The sequence below is a fragment of the Montipora capricornis genome, chromosome 12, assembly GCF_036669925.1.
Source record: "Montipora capricornis isolate CH-2021 chromosome 12, ASM3666992v2, whole genome shotgun sequence".
Classification (NCBI taxonomy): Eukaryota; Metazoa; Cnidaria; class Anthozoa; order Scleractinia; family Acroporidae; genus Montipora; species Montipora capricornis.
This window is the reverse complement of record NC_090894.1, coordinates 9,452,155-9,467,154: the sequence shown is the minus strand read 5'-3', so window position 1 is coordinate 9,467,154 and position 15,000 is coordinate 9,452,155. Positions and strand designations below refer to the sequence as shown.

Genomic DNA, 15,000 nt, shown 5'->3' with positions numbered 1-15,000 from the left:
TCGTGACGATTGTTGGATTACTAAACATCTGTGCTTTTGGATAAGGCTTTCACTGTTTTCTTTCGCTAACAGGAAGGCGACAGTGTCAACATCAATGTTACTGGACCTGGTGCTACCGTGGCTCTCGGTTTGATGTTCATGAAGACCAATAACACGTATGTTTGTATTTGCTGTTAGAGCGATTTTCAGTTGAGTGTCGAAAGTAATTACTTCACTCAGTGATTGGTTCAAAGTTCTCGCACCAGTTTTTAAACCAATCAGCAGTGAAGCCAAAACTAATCGTGGTTCGCGCGTGTACATTTTCCCGCGATTTGTGTCGGCTACGTGTAATTCGAGTTTTGATTGGTCTACTGTATTGTCTCCGTCCTTTTTGATTGGCCAAAGTAACTGCTTTGGTTTTGACTTTACGACACTCGTTTGAAACTCGCTCTATCTTAATGGAACGATTTTCAATGAAATGATTCGTTTCGTCAGTTTTGCCTTGCTACGCTCGATAATTCGCTTAAAATCATTTCATCCAATCAAGTCAAATCAAAGGCTTTGCTAGCCACGTAGTCCTGCAGGCAACAATGCGTCCCCGCGCGTGACGAAATATATGTGGATTGTTGCGTGACATTGTGTTGTGTTACCCACTTTCCACAGATTTCGAGTTAACAGATGCCTATACTACCAATACCTCAGTCTGCTGCTTACCTAAGGCTTGGCTTCGTCTTGAGTTTGAAAATGTAGTACATTACTGCCGACCATGTTGTATCGTTACGCCCAGATCAAGTATCACACAGCTGTATGCGACCTCATTGTATCGGTATAGGACACATCTCTGTTGTGTTCAGGATTAGGCTTCATTATCTCTGTTGTGTATTTTTTGTGTCCACTGTTTTTTTTTTAACCATTTACGAGAGCCCTTGTAACAGCTCCGTCTTTTCCCTCGAAAGTTGATTTTTAACCGTTAAAGGGAATTCATGTAGTTTGTGAAGAACTCTTTACTGACTTCTCTGCCCTTGTGCTGTATTCTTAGATCTGTTGCAACCTGGCTTGATGCTCCCGACACCCAGTTTATGTTGGATTTTATTCGTCCTGACTTCCTACTGCTTCGGGTAAGACGAACACTTGTCAATCCGCCCACTACAAAATTGCAAGTGGTCCTCTTGTGTCGTTTCGATTCTTTACGCGTGGTAAACATGCGGAACGCTCGCAACGTCTTCGATATCTGCGCGCCGTCTCTCAGACAACAATTTTTGCACTTGTTTACGGAGTTACGGCTCCACTAGACATAGCCAAAAGTTGCCAAAAGAAAAGCAATGAGAAGTTTCTTTATAATCATTATCTACTATTAAGTACCGGTGAACTAATGCGATTAGTTTGCTTTGTGTCTCCAGCTTTTGAGTCGCGGGCTCATAATGTGGGACAGCATCCAACCATCCTCGGACTGGGTAGAAAGCCATATACCTGCGGTAAGCTTTCCCGTCTATTGCCATTTCCTGCTCAGTGTTGCTTTGACGTTTCCACCATCTTAGAAAGCGCCGTTCAAACCGTGAGGCACACTGCTTGTTTTGTGAAAACTGCGTTTCTGTTTGGGGCCACTCTCGTGGATAGGTAATGAAAAACCTTGAATTCTTGCAATAACCGATGAAATGCTATGTTTTTTGTTTTCAACAGATTGTTCAGAAGTGCGACACGTGTTCTACAGATGTTGAGGCAATGGACTCTGAAATCGACGTGGAAACTCTTAGGTAAATTTTCTTTAAAAGTATTTTGAGATACCACAAATGGATAAATACAAAAACTTGGGCGATCATGTAGCATCTGTTCCAAGGGTAACGTTAAAATGTCCAGTGCGTTGCCAGGGTCTCTTTTCCTCCCCCTTTCCCCCCCCCCCCCCGTCCTAGGAACGGGGTTGGTTAATAATTCGCCCTGTTGCATCATTTGTAGGTTGTCACTAATTTGTGATAATCACCTAACCTAATTTCCTGTTTATCTGTTTTGTTCGTTTAGTCAAGCAAAGGTCAACATTATTGCAGGATGCTGTATGGCGATGGGGCTTCGATTCGCAGGATCAGCAAATCATCAAGCTTTCAACTGTCTGGTATTACGTTTCTCTTGCTATTATAAGTGCTATCAAGAGAGTATCGAAACTAAAGGCGCCCGCAAACGAGGAACGTTGTCGTTGTTGGAAAAATGTTTCTGAATTTGTTCAGAAACACGTTGCTTCCTTGGCATGAAACAATGTTTCTGCTACAATGTTTCCACGTTTTCGGTCACCTTAAGAGTCGCGTGCGTGATTAGCAAACGAAGTATTTTGAAGGGCACTTTTTTACGGATTTCTGGCCATGCAAAACTGTTTGCTCGCGCCAAAACCGTGATGCGGCAAGAATGCAGAAAAATCCATGGGAATACCCAACAAGCAAAGAAATACCATGATCTTTTCATTTCATTTCACCGTTTCATTCAACCCTTGCGGGAAATAAGTTGAACTCGCAATAGGCCGAGTTCGATCAACTTCGATGTATCAATATTCAGGCATGGTTGCGAGGCTTTATGGTCAAATTTCACGGCTCAGTTCTGTTTTCTTTGTGTCAATTGAGATTTCTAAACAAAATAATATTCAAATTTAACCATAACGTCTCGTAGCCATGTGTGAATATTGATATATCGAACGTGGCCTATGGAGCGCTTTCACTCTCGTGACCAGGAGCCATATTGGATTACTGAAACAAAAGAAAGTATTTGCATAAAAATAGAGTTCAATTCCCGGAGGATTAGTTTGGTACATCACCATGGCCAACATTCCTTTGTTTTGGAACACCAACATGGCCGCCGTGACGTCATGTGAGAACACACTCTTCACCAGCTCTCAGTTGGCTTGATAGAGCAAGCTCAGCACAATCGCGTGGTCATGGGTTCGAGTCCCACTCAAGCCTGGATTTTTGAGGCTTTGCTTGCGTCGGCCTAAGTCCCTTATCTAACTGCGATCTTTTAAACTTTCATTTTAAGTTCTTTACAATATTTGCTCTTGGACTTTTAAGGTTACAATAGAGCGACTTTCATGTGACCTTGAAAAATAAACGTAGAAACAGAACGTAGACAAAAACGCAAAACATTGAATTGGCTTATCATCAAACAAAAACAAACGAGCGCGAATTGTCATTGGCTTAGCGAACACGGATGCAAGCAACGTCATCTCTCCATGGAACTTTCTGGAAATTTCGCTTTACGTCATTTGAAATACAGTAATGTAATTGGGCAATCGAACTGTTTACTGCCCATATTAGGAGTTTCCTTGGCGGGGATAAGGTGAACCTTTGTTTTTATCTTGCCAAACATTGGTCGGTGAAACAAATTGCGTACACTTCTTTAAGTCATACGACAGTCGCTCTATTACAGAACACATCATGTCAAATAATAACACTAGCTACGAAGGGTGCAAGTCTAAAGGTGGTTTGAAACTAATTCCTAAAATGGAAAAAAGATCACAATTGTTTAATGTACAAATGCTGGTCAGGGGCGAACAAAAGGTAAAGGCCGCCAACGAGAGATTATTGGTTTCGTTCAGCAACAAGGCGTCGGTGGCACAACTCGAATACCACCTATTGGTGAAGCATATAAACTAGGAAAGATAGTTGGGGTTCCTAAAACTTATTAGCGTCGTTGGATAAGGGTGATGTAGAAAGCTTGATTGGGTGATTTGCTAAATGACGGAAGAAAAAGTTTGTTTTGGGGAAAAGACTTTCCAAACTCGTAAGTCGTCGTTATCTCGTGTTCAACCGCTAGTGCTTTCTTCTTTTACAACAGATGTACTACACCAAATATTGCCAGGATCTGTTGAAAAGTACCGCCGTGGAGCAGGTAATTACTAACTACTTCCACTTACCCTTCACGTTTCGCCTTTTTGATAGAAAATTATACCGATACAACACTATTAAGCAAGACCCACTAATTACGAAAATGGTATCAAGACGGAGCTAAAGGACCGGTCATTATTTATGTGGGGGGGGGGGGGATCATGGGATGGGCCAGGCCTATTTTTTTTTAGAGAAAAGGGGTGGACCAAAAGAGAATTTCTCGATGATTGGCAGCCACGATCAAATATTAAGAAGCTCTTCGAGCAAGGGAAGTGGCCAATTAATGCATCGGATGCTTTCACAGAATTTTCCTCCAAGTTCATTGTAGACGAAAAACTGGTGAAGAATTACATTGAGCACTTGTCGCAACTGCAAAGTGTCAATGAGATCCGTAAGCAAGAGCGAAGAAAAGAAAAGCAAGTTCGAGCTTTAAAAGATGTACATTGCTATGACTGGAAAACGCTTGTAGAGAAGGGGGAGCTTGGCACTCTGAAAGTCCCCGAGTTGGACACATACATTGAGCATAAGAAAATCGACAAAATCAAGCGAATCACAGTACACTATTATGAAACTTCAAAGGAATCTACGTTTCCCTCAAGCGTCAGTGTTGGTGAGGACAGTGATGAGAGTGACAGTGACAATGACCTTGTTTTGTGTGATGAAAGTAAAAGCGAAAGTGAATCAGATGATTACAGTCATACTGTAACGATACAAGAACGCACATCAACAAGAAGTGACCGCAGAGTAGGACACTGGTGCACAAGATGTGCTGATTTCGTTCAGTGAGGTTTTGATTGAAGGGGGCTGGGGGGTGAGTCACCTCTTATATAAAGTTATATGGGGGTGGGTCAAGAATTAGCTAATGGGCTTAAAGGGGTGGGTCACGTTTTTTCTTTCATGCTAAAACAAAAAAATTGCCCCCCCCCAGTCCCTAAGGAAACATGACCAAAAACAACAAAGATACTTACGAAACTAACGAAGCGTACAAAGTTACAAAGCTAAGGATTGCTTTGGCGTTTGCACAGGTTGTCTATAAAAGAAACTCGAATGGATATCGAAATGGAGACCATTTTAGGACGAAGTCTCAGTGAGAAGTTAAACATTTTGATTATTTTCTTTTAGCCTGGCAAACCTACAGTAGAGGCCTGCCTCGACACAATTCTCCTTTCTCTTGCTATGGTATGTTATATCAACAAAAGTTATAGTTTCTTCAGAGCTTTCATGTTAGCTGGTTGGCTAGCGCTTGAAAAAATGCACCGGTTATCACAAATTTTCCATGTCTGGATCGATCACCTCACATGACGCCTCAAAAGCTTCAGAGAACGCCGGAATGGCGGACATGAATCGAACTCTGGAAAAAAACATTACTGAATTCGGCTTTTTAATAGTAAGGGCAATTATGCAGATGAAACAAATCTTCTCTAGCCGTGGAACAAATGACTGAAAGTTTTGTCAACTTTTAGTACTTCTTGTGTACTAAATGTCTAATGTCTGTCAGGATCAAAATCGCAAGGATTTCAAGTTTAAAAAATGTTTTATGGTCCTGAAATTGTGACTTTCCAAAATAGAAAGTTTTGAGGTGAACTTTTAGTTAAGAATGAGAAATGCTGACTTTGTGCTCAAGGCTCCTCTTTTTTGACTTCCGTTAGGTTATGGCGGGGACTGGTAACTTGGATGTCTTACGGATCGCGCGGCACCTGCGTAAGAGACATTCCCCGGATGTTTCTTATGGCAGTCATATGGCTGTACACATGGCCATCGGACTCCTGTTTCTTGGAGGTGGAAGGTAACATATTTTATTGTTATATAGCTGGCGTTTTTCCCGCTACAGCGCGCCCATTCATTGGCTAGTTTATGGTCACATGACATCTAACAATGAAACTGTTTCCCGCCAAATGCCATGAGCGGGCAACATTGCGAAAACTATGACGTCAAACGGGAAACAGTTCACTGTTACCCGCGAAATGTTGACCGCTGTTGCACGTGATCAGAGCGTGCAGTTGAAGGTGGCCTGATGTTGTCGCTGGAATCTTCCCTCTTCTTTCAAAATGTTTGACTTGGCTGCGCCTCGGGGAAACATTGAGATTCTCGGGAAACAAAATGAACTGTTTCCCTCGGGACCAGTCATTAAGTGTTTATTAGTATACGCTACATTCATCTTCTTGAATCTGACTAGCTAATCAAATAACAACGTAGACTACAGATTCTTCAAGAATCTGGGTCGCGCGCCAAAGGTGCTGTGTTTTAAATTTATCCTTGTCGAGGTACGAAGAATTAATTCCAGATCAGATATCACGAAAACCTTAAACATTAATTATTAAACAATGCATGTTTCCCCTTTTGAAAATGTTCCAAATTAAAACGGTCTGATAACTCGAAGGAGAAATGAGAGTTGTGGCAGAATCATGAGCTCGTGCTCTGCGAATATCTGAGTTGTGAAATGAATGTACAATACAGTAGGTAAAATTCAGAATAAAATAAAGATTTTTAGGAGTTTTTCCCAGGAGCTTAAAGCTGATGCGTTTTGCCAAATTACATTTTAATTCTGACATCGAGAGGAAGCCACTGAGGTAGTGTTTGAAATGTAACGGTATTTCTAGGATGATTCGTGTGATATGTACACTGTTACTTCGTTCGCTGTCGCCCTCATGGATTTTGCATAAATTTTACTATCTTTCTTTAGGTTTACCCTTGGTACCAGTGGACCCGCGGTTGCTGCCTTAGTTTGTGCTTTTTATCCGAGATTCCCTATTACCAGCACTGATAACAGGTACAGCCAACTCCGTGTTTCATAATTAGCCTCTCTTTCAAAGCGAGGCCAAGTCCAAGGGCTCTATTATGGGAACCACCAATCGGCGGGCTCAGTTGGTGTAGCCGCATCAAACCACCGCGCGGGTGGTCTTGGGTTCAACTCCGGCGCGACCAACACTCTTAAAATAACTGAGGAGAAAGTGCTGCTTTTGCGACTACATCTGATAATGGTTGCATTTTTGAAGTCGCTTCGGATAACGACTTTAAACTGTACGCCCCGCGGGAAGCACTCGTGTGAGACGACAAACAACCCACAAGCTGTTCGAAAGGAGAAGAGTGGTGTTGCGATTTTTCAGGCTTTCTTTACAGGGCGAACCTGTTAATCTTGCCTGTAATTTTGATAAGATTTTAACGGCTGCCATTTCGCCATATTAGACGTCTACCACTTGCTGTTGTCAATCCCCTCGATTCTTTGATTCCGTGGAACAAACCTCAGACATTAAACAAGGGTTCGTTCAGGTGAAAAGTAAAAGTTATCATCACAAGCACCTTACTTCGAATCGAACAACAAACAAGTATTAACAAAGCAACTGAGACAACAGCTGTGTTAGATGGGGCATCTCGTTTATTGTTCAAACAGACGGGTAACTCTCAAATTGTCCATCTATATGCCATAAGTTAAGTTTGACGTCTCGGTGATGGCACTTTACTTTACGTTAAAAATGCATTTTCTTTGGTGGTGATCTTGTTGTGTCTTGGTAGGTATCATCTACAAGCTTTCCGACATTTATATGTATTAGCCGCAGAACCTCGCGTCCTCGTTCCTCGCGAAGTGGACTCGAATAAGGCGTGCCATGTTCCGCTGGAAGTCACTGTGAAGGTAATTTCTAAACCACGACAAGCTTGCGGTTGGCGAACTCATTTCTTGAATATGCTATATGAAATAGGAGCACTGGACCTTTTAGCGTCAACGTCACATTTTAGCTACTTTTAGCTAACCTGTCTGGCGCTTTGGTTTAGTTTTTCAGTCAAGCCGAGGCATCCGTGAGGCAAGTGCGGAACGCGAGCCTCGCGCGAGGGTGGAGCGCCACTTCCATGTGCGTGACTCAGAAGTCTAAATTCCCAACGGACAATTTGCGTTTTATTATTTTTTTTAATGGTGCCACGGTTTAACTGGACTTTGCCCAACACACCTCTGTGCATTTCATTCCTTTCATGATCAAAATTTGTCTTTTCGCTTGCACATGGCTTTCGTGGTAATAAAGATTAATATTTCGATTTGCTTCTCCACTGCCTTCAAAGCTTTTGGAAGATCTTTGAAAAAACAAATGGCTTTAGTCGCGAGAGTAATAGCATACGCGCTACTTCATCCCTGTAATAAGAAAAGTTAATGGGTCTTTGATTTTAGTTGTTTGGCGAATTGGTTCAATGGTTATGATAGTGTATGCTTTTGATTCTAGGAATCTCAGTTCTATCCTGAGACCATTTTAAAGCTGACAGCACCATGCATTCTGCCAGAGCTACAGCTCATTAAGAAGGTAAATAGGTGAACGGATTTATTTTAGGGAGAATATTTTGAGTATGTGGTGTCTGTTGCGTTGGTAGTTCGATTGACCTGCTATAGCTCTGTCAGCCCTTTTCCTGAAGCACCAGCGAAGCTTTGCGTTGTATTTTCCTCAAGAGCGAGCATAAATGTTCTACTAACTAGGGATACTGCAAATAAAGCAAACTTCGAACATCGAATCAATTTGTTGGATTTTGTGATGAAGGGAAAATCGGATCACGCAAAGAGAAACCCTTCTTTATGAGGGGCGCAGGGATGGCGCAGCTGTGGTGAGAGCACTCGCCTTCCACCAATGTGGTCCAGGTTCGATTCCCATACTCAGCGTCATATGTGGGTTGAGTTTAATGGTTCTCTACTCTGTACCGAGTGGTTTTTTCTCCGGGTGCTCCGGTTTTCCCGTCTTCCTCAAAAACCAAAATTTGATTTGATTTGCGTTAATTGTTGATTTCAGTTTACAGTGTCCCCAATTTCTGCTCAAGCGCTAGAACGACTAGACACTCTCCTCTCCTCTCTTCTCCTCTCCTCTCCTCTCCTCTCCTCTCCTCTCCTCTCCTCTCCTCTCCTCTCCTCTTACAGTGTCATGTCGTAATTGCTATCCTTATATTTTGTTTCAGATTCGTGTTGCTGGTTTGCGCTATTGGCCGGTTACGATAGATTTTACCAAAGACAAAAGCAGCGCTTGGTAAGATTCGACGCTCTTCGATAGCGAAGTATTTTGGAAGAGCCCGCTGTACTGTAAACGTTTCCTTGACTTCAATTTAGAAAAGACAAATATTTGTGTTTGCAGAAATTATTTTATAATATTTAAAAATTTCGTATATGGAATATGAGATATGAATACTTGAAATATATAGAGGATATTACACGTTGGAGAGAGAGGACATGAATTATTTAATGTTCGAGTGGGACAACAAAATCGCGAACGAGTGAGATTTAGGGAACATATTGTTGACGTCACCTATTGTCATTAATGTGCCAACCAGAGCCTCATTAGCTGTCAAAACAAAGGATCTTGTGTTCCTGTAGTTGGTACATTTGAATAACAAAAGCAATGTTTGTAAACAGATGTTTTCCCTTTAGCCCATTTTCAAAAATATCACAATACGCATTGTTTGCCCTCCAAATTTTGCATTAGGCATTGTTTTATTTTCTCTTTGGACTATTGTGAGTCCCAAGAGAAACTGAAAACAATGCTTATGCAAAATTTTGGAGGACAAACAAAGGGTATTATGGTATTTTGCGAAGTGTCCTATTGTTCTCGCCACGAGAACATAAAATTCATATCTTCGAGCTAACTTGTAATTCTTCTAAATTTCTGATAACATGGACAATAAATATACATGGTAGAGAGTGAAAAGCAGGCCTTAACACGAATACTGGTTATTAGTACAAACAAAATGGCGGGAATCGTGACGTCATTGCTCAATATGACCACTCGTGTTACATACGAAAAATACTCCCCTCGGTTTCCGGATGTTTTGCTAGTATTGATTCTACGAGTGTCTTAGCTCCCAGTACACTCCTGTCCATATAGAGCGGTTTTCAATTGAGTGTCGTAAAACAAATGCCAGAGTAATTACTTCGATCAATCACAGCAGGTGCAAACAGCGGAATGAACCAATCCAAATTCGTAGCAATTTCATGTAACTTGCTCAAAGCGCGGGAAAAATCGCGCGTGCAAGTCGCGGTTGGTTTTGGTTTTCCTTTTGATCGGTTGACTGGCGCGAGATTTAAAACCAATCACCAGGCGTAGCAATTCCACTGGAGTGATTACTTTCAACAGTCATTTGAAAACTGCTGTAATAAATGGTAATAAAATTTCATATATCCTTAAATTCTTTCATTCACCTCTCATGGGATATAACTTGAACTCTCAATTGACCAACTCCCAGCTTGCTTGATAGCTCAGTTTGTAGAGCATGCGCAAGTGCAGCGCAATCACGTGGTCATGTTATAAAATCCCGTTTGATTAAGCGTCAATCTTTTCAGGCTCGTTTCCAACTGTTTGTTCATCTAGCTGTGATGATCTTTCCCACATTCATTTCATTTGTGTTAACAGCTTGGTTGCCTCCAATCTGGGAACCTTATTCGTAAAGAGAAGGATAGGTTTTCTTCCGTACGCTGATGACCCCAAGGTAAAGTGTTACAACATAAAGATCAAGAATTCGTCGTCTAATTGAACCACTGGGTCACCCATTGCAACTGTACTGATTTCTCGTGGAAAGCCGGATGTCAGTTTCCGTAAACACGGTTGCAGCCTCCAGAAACTTCAATTTATTGTCCTTACAAAAAATTACTTTTTGTCAAAGATCTCTGGGAATTGAAACTCTGTTTTCAATGATAGAGTTAATATGGGACCTTTTTTATTTCTTTTAAAGATGAAATATTTTAACTCGTATTTAAGCTTCCACTCTGACAGTCCGAGCTCTCGCAAGCTATCCAAAAATTACGAAAACCTGGTTTTATCAAACGAATACACTTTATTCCAAAATGGCCGCCATTTTAGTATTCTTTTGTTTTCTTGGAAATTGGCCCTGTTGGCCTCGCTTTCAAACTTTAAATTCAATAGAATATTTAACCTAGAACGAGACCAAAAGGGTCAATTTGCAATCAAACAAAAGCATACTAAAATGGCGCAGCCATTTTGGTAAAGGTGTATTGACCAGCGTAAGATTTCTGAGCTGACGTTTCGAGCTTTAGCCCTTCGTCAGAGCGAGTTTCTTCTTCGTTTGAGGGGCTCTGACGTCGTCCTCTTTGGTTTCGCTTTGACGAAGGGTTAACGCTCGAGACGTGAGCCAACACATCTTTCTAAAGGTGGTTAGTTTACCTTTATCAACTCGTTTGATTATACCAAATTTTCCTGTTTAGTTCCCCACCGACGTAGCGCTACAGTTTCTTTAAAAACTAATGCCCTCAGTTATCCAGGAAGTAGTTGATGAAAGATGAAAGTTGCAAAAAAAGAAAGGTTCACAAAGAAGTAAGGGAATGGTTATATATACAGCGCAGAGGATTGTGGTATATCTGTTGTCCTGACATCATTTCTTTCATTAATTATTTAGTTAAAAAACGAGTACGTGCACTATTGCGAGGCGACATGTCGTTCTGAGCATGCGGTCTCGAAAGTAAATTATGCTTTGCTTCACTTCAACAGGGACATCGAAACATTCTCGCAAGAACCTTCGCTGCGCAAACAGAACAGGTAAAAGGTCTGAGTTGAATTTGCCCTTTGTGATTTGGTGTAAGTACAAGTGATTTTTCCATTTGCTCCAATGAAATGGTGGAAGTTACACTGACCGTTACAACATACTGTTTTCAGACCGTCAAACCGTACGAAGGTCCACAAAAAGAACGAAAATTGAAAACTCGTGCGTTTAGGTGTTCCGTTCACCGGATGCACTCTAGCCGCGCGAAAAGGTAATCGCTTGGCAATTAAAAAATTGAACTTCAAAATCGGATAGGAATTTTTAGGCGTTACTGATAATAACAATTTTGCTGACTCTGTGTGACCACCTTGACCGTTGAATTTTTGTTGGAAAAGGCCTGGTTGCACAGATGTGTCGTAACTCGGCTTGAAGAAGACATTTAGGTTTCGTAAAGTTCCGCTTCGTGCTTGGGCTTATGGTACAACCATTGACAAAGGAGGGAATTTAACCTTGTCCGTCAGTTTCTTATGAACAAGGCGAAAACATCGCTGTTGAATTTTTTCTAACCGGTCGAAAAATTCGTCCGGTTTCTGTATTAAAGACACTTGCAGTTTCTGTGGAAAGATTTTGCTGTTATTGTTTCGGCGAAGTGAACAAAATTAGGATTCCTTCGTCCCTCGGCCGAACTAAGAGACGCGTGGACGCGAGTTGAGTTATCAAAGACCATTCTATTGATCAAATAATTTCTTCTCTGTAAAGCAGTTTGTAACGTCAAATCATGGAAGGCACACGCCTGTCAGTCGCCGAAATGTCCTGGGTCAAATAACTGCAAGTTTTACTAACTCTTTTGGCGAATGAAAATTGAAAGATCTCAAAACAAATCGCAAAATCCGTCCTCTTTTCGGTGCAGAAAATTATTTAAACTAAAATACGTTTATGGAAGAGTGCTCCAAAATGTGTCTTACATGGTAACCTTAATACCAACCTCTCTCCCATTTTCTCTGATTTTAAGGTCGAAGTCGTTCGAAGCTTTTCCTCAGATCCCAACCTTATTGCTCTTGCTGAGTTATTCAACGATGAAAATGGGTCAAATGACAAGGTAAGCAACTGAAGTAGCAGGGACTCGGGAAGGGATGGAGAAGATGGAAATACAATAAAATCGTACGTAGTTGACATTTCAATAGACAAATCTTTCAGTTTTAAAGACTGTTTTGCGTAAATATGTCAACAGTGGTAGACAGTTCGCGCGGGCTTCTCTGTTTTACATACGCGCTGCGTTTAATTTCCTTAATGTTTACTGACGTGTGAAACGGAAGACCAATGCATAATTACATTTTATGCGTCACAATTTTGTTAGAAGCGGCAATCGACTTTTGCATCCTCCATTCTCTTCCAGCACGTTAGGCGGCGGTGGGGGCGGCGCTAAAACGAACGAAGGGTAGACGTTTTGTCGTGTGAGGCTTTATCAAATTAAAAAACCTTCGAGTTTGATCTTTCCTGGTTGTTGATCTTAAGGGACGGGAGACAAATGTACCAAAATGCCTTCTTCACAGTCAACGTATCGTTGACTGTGGTTCTCTTTGCCACCGCCTTCGTCACTGGTCTGGCGCAGTGCTATGAGCATCTTCAAAAGCAAGGGGATAAGCATGAGTGGAAGCAGTGTAAACTGGAAGTGACTCAATCGTATGCATGAGCTTAATGAAGTAATCATTTCCCAATGCATATGTTTAGGCTTCTGTCACGTGATATATTGTGTAAAGGGGACGTTATGTAAGCATACTCAAGGAATCGGGTGTTTTTGCTGTCGGCGGACGTTCAAGTGTAAAAGTGTTCAATCATATCCCGTCCATTCCGATTCTGCAGGTCACTGCACCTTCGCAGATCACTTCTCTTATGCTTATGTTACAAGTGTGATGATCGTCATGCTTACTGTGTACCTAAACTTGAATGATTGCAGTAGGATACACGAACGAAGGAGATTGATCGCTAAAATATCCTGAAAAAATTCTTTCTTTTTTTTTTTTTTTGTAAGGAGAAAAAGATGAGTTCTTTTATCTCGTCTGCCTTGGTGGAATGCGTCACAGAAGAAAAACCAGATGTCCTCAAAACGCTACTGCGCATGTGGCAGGTATTTTATCGCTGTGTTTACTACAAAAGCGATTTTTCCGTTCTTGTTTCTGCGTCGTGTAATTCCACCCCAGAGGAACCTCAAATCAATCAACCTCCTGCCCATGGTTTTCTCGACTTTCAACATGGCGTCTTGTCAGGATTGAAAGGCGAGAAGACCCTGGGACGAGGTTGCTAATTCGTTTTTTTGTTTTTTTTTTTTCAATTCAGATTGTTCACAACCTGGATCAGTCTCTTCCCAGTGCCATATGGCAAATGAAGTTAGCCCTGACATTCTACAGGAACACGTTTCCAAGGATCTCCAGGAACTTCTCTAGAAAGGTACGTTCGGTTACGGGTTTGGTAAATGCTCTCAGAAAACTCAGTTTAAAAAAACCGTTGTTAAGTCAACAGAGCTCTGCGGACGAGACCAGGCTTGTGCTGCTTGTTCATTAACTCTTGGGGGTTTTTGAAGTTGTTCATTTCGTAGAGTACGGCAAAGAAATGTACTGAAATGTGTTCCGCACGTGCATCAATAATATTAGGGAGCTTAAGCAACGACAACGGCGACGGCAACGAGAACGTCACAAATTTGCATATTTAGTGAGCAAACGCAATAGCTTTGCACGCTCTGCACGTGTGTTTTTCACTTTTGTCCATTTCTTTGCCGTCGTCAGCAAAACTACAACGTGAAATAGCCAAATTTGAGGTTTTATGGACAACGTCATTACTTGAGGATAAATTTTCTGCCCTAATTTGAGCGCCGTTCCTACCAGCGTCATTTTGAGGAACTACCACACCCACGTCATATTTAAAAAGTTGAAATAGTAACGAAGCGATTACAATAACGCGAATGTATATTTTGAGATAACGTTCTCGTTTCCGTCGCCGTTGTCGTTGCTTAAGCTCCCTATTATTGTTTTGTGGCGGTGTCGGAGCCGGAGCCTTTAGGGAGCTTTAGCAACGACGACGGGAACGGCAACGAAAACGTCATCTCAAAACATATATTCGCGTTACTGCAATTAACTCGAGATTATTCCAAGCTTTTTAATGTGACAAAGGTGTAGCATTCCCTCAGGAATGAAACGGTTATGAGCGGCGCTTAATTTGGGGGAGAAAAATGAAAATTTATCTCCAAGTGCTGACGTTCTCCATAACGCCTCAAACTTGGTAATTTCACGTTGTTGCTTTGCTGACGACGGCAAAGAAATGGACAAAAATGAAAAATGCACGTGCAGGGCGTGCAAAGCTATTGTTTTCGCCCACTGAATATGCAAATTGGTGACGTTCTCGTTGCTAAAGCTCCCTTTTGTCCTCACGCGGACGCACTAAAAATAGGTCGCTTCTCGTTCTGCTTTTGTTTGGATTCATTCAAGCACAAGTGATCATCCAAGATGGGGATCAACTAATATCTATCCATGGCGAGAAAAAATGACTTGGTAGTTTAGAACGGGAACGATAGACAATATCTTATCACATATTACGGATACATTGCCTTTGGGAAGTTTTTCCTATTGCACACATTTCCACGGAGCTCTGTATGTGTCCTTATAAAATTCATTAATAATTCATGATGGGAAAACAAAAGAAATAT

At 41.5% G+C, this 15,000-nt stretch overlaps 1 protein-coding gene across 3 annotated transcripts in view; it reads left to right on the top strand.

The window, feature by feature from the left end:
• Positions 1–15,000, top strand: part of LOC138026589 (anaphase-promoting complex subunit 1-like) — a 65,468-nt gene that overhangs the window by 48,352 nt on the left and 2,116 nt on the right. For all 3 annotated transcript variants that reach the window (XM_068874001.1, XM_068874002.1, XM_068874000.1), the window contains exons 41-57: positions 73–155; positions 1,019–1,097; positions 1,380–1,454; positions 1,660–1,733; positions 1,996–2,086; positions 3,793–3,846; positions 4,965–5,021; positions 5,492–5,628; positions 6,526–6,612; positions 7,356–7,473; positions 8,054–8,131; positions 8,772–8,839; positions 10,217–10,292; positions 11,309–11,356; positions 12,313–12,399; positions 13,333–13,428; positions 13,638–13,748. In XM_068874001.1, coding sequence (XP_068730102.1) covers positions 73–155; positions 1,019–1,097; positions 1,380–1,454; positions 1,660–1,733; positions 1,996–2,086; positions 3,793–3,846; positions 4,965–5,021; positions 5,492–5,628; positions 6,526–6,612; positions 7,356–7,473; positions 8,054–8,131; positions 8,772–8,839; positions 10,217–10,292; positions 11,309–11,356; positions 12,313–12,399; positions 13,333–13,428; positions 13,638–13,748 — 1,419 coding nt within the window. The remainder of the gene's footprint in view (positions 1–72; positions 156–1,018; positions 1,098–1,379; positions 1,455–1,659; positions 1,734–1,995; positions 2,087–3,792; positions 3,847–4,964; positions 5,022–5,491; positions 5,629–6,525; positions 6,613–7,355; positions 7,474–8,053; positions 8,132–8,771; positions 8,840–10,216; positions 10,293–11,308; positions 11,357–12,312; positions 12,400–13,332; positions 13,429–13,637; positions 13,749–15,000) is intronic.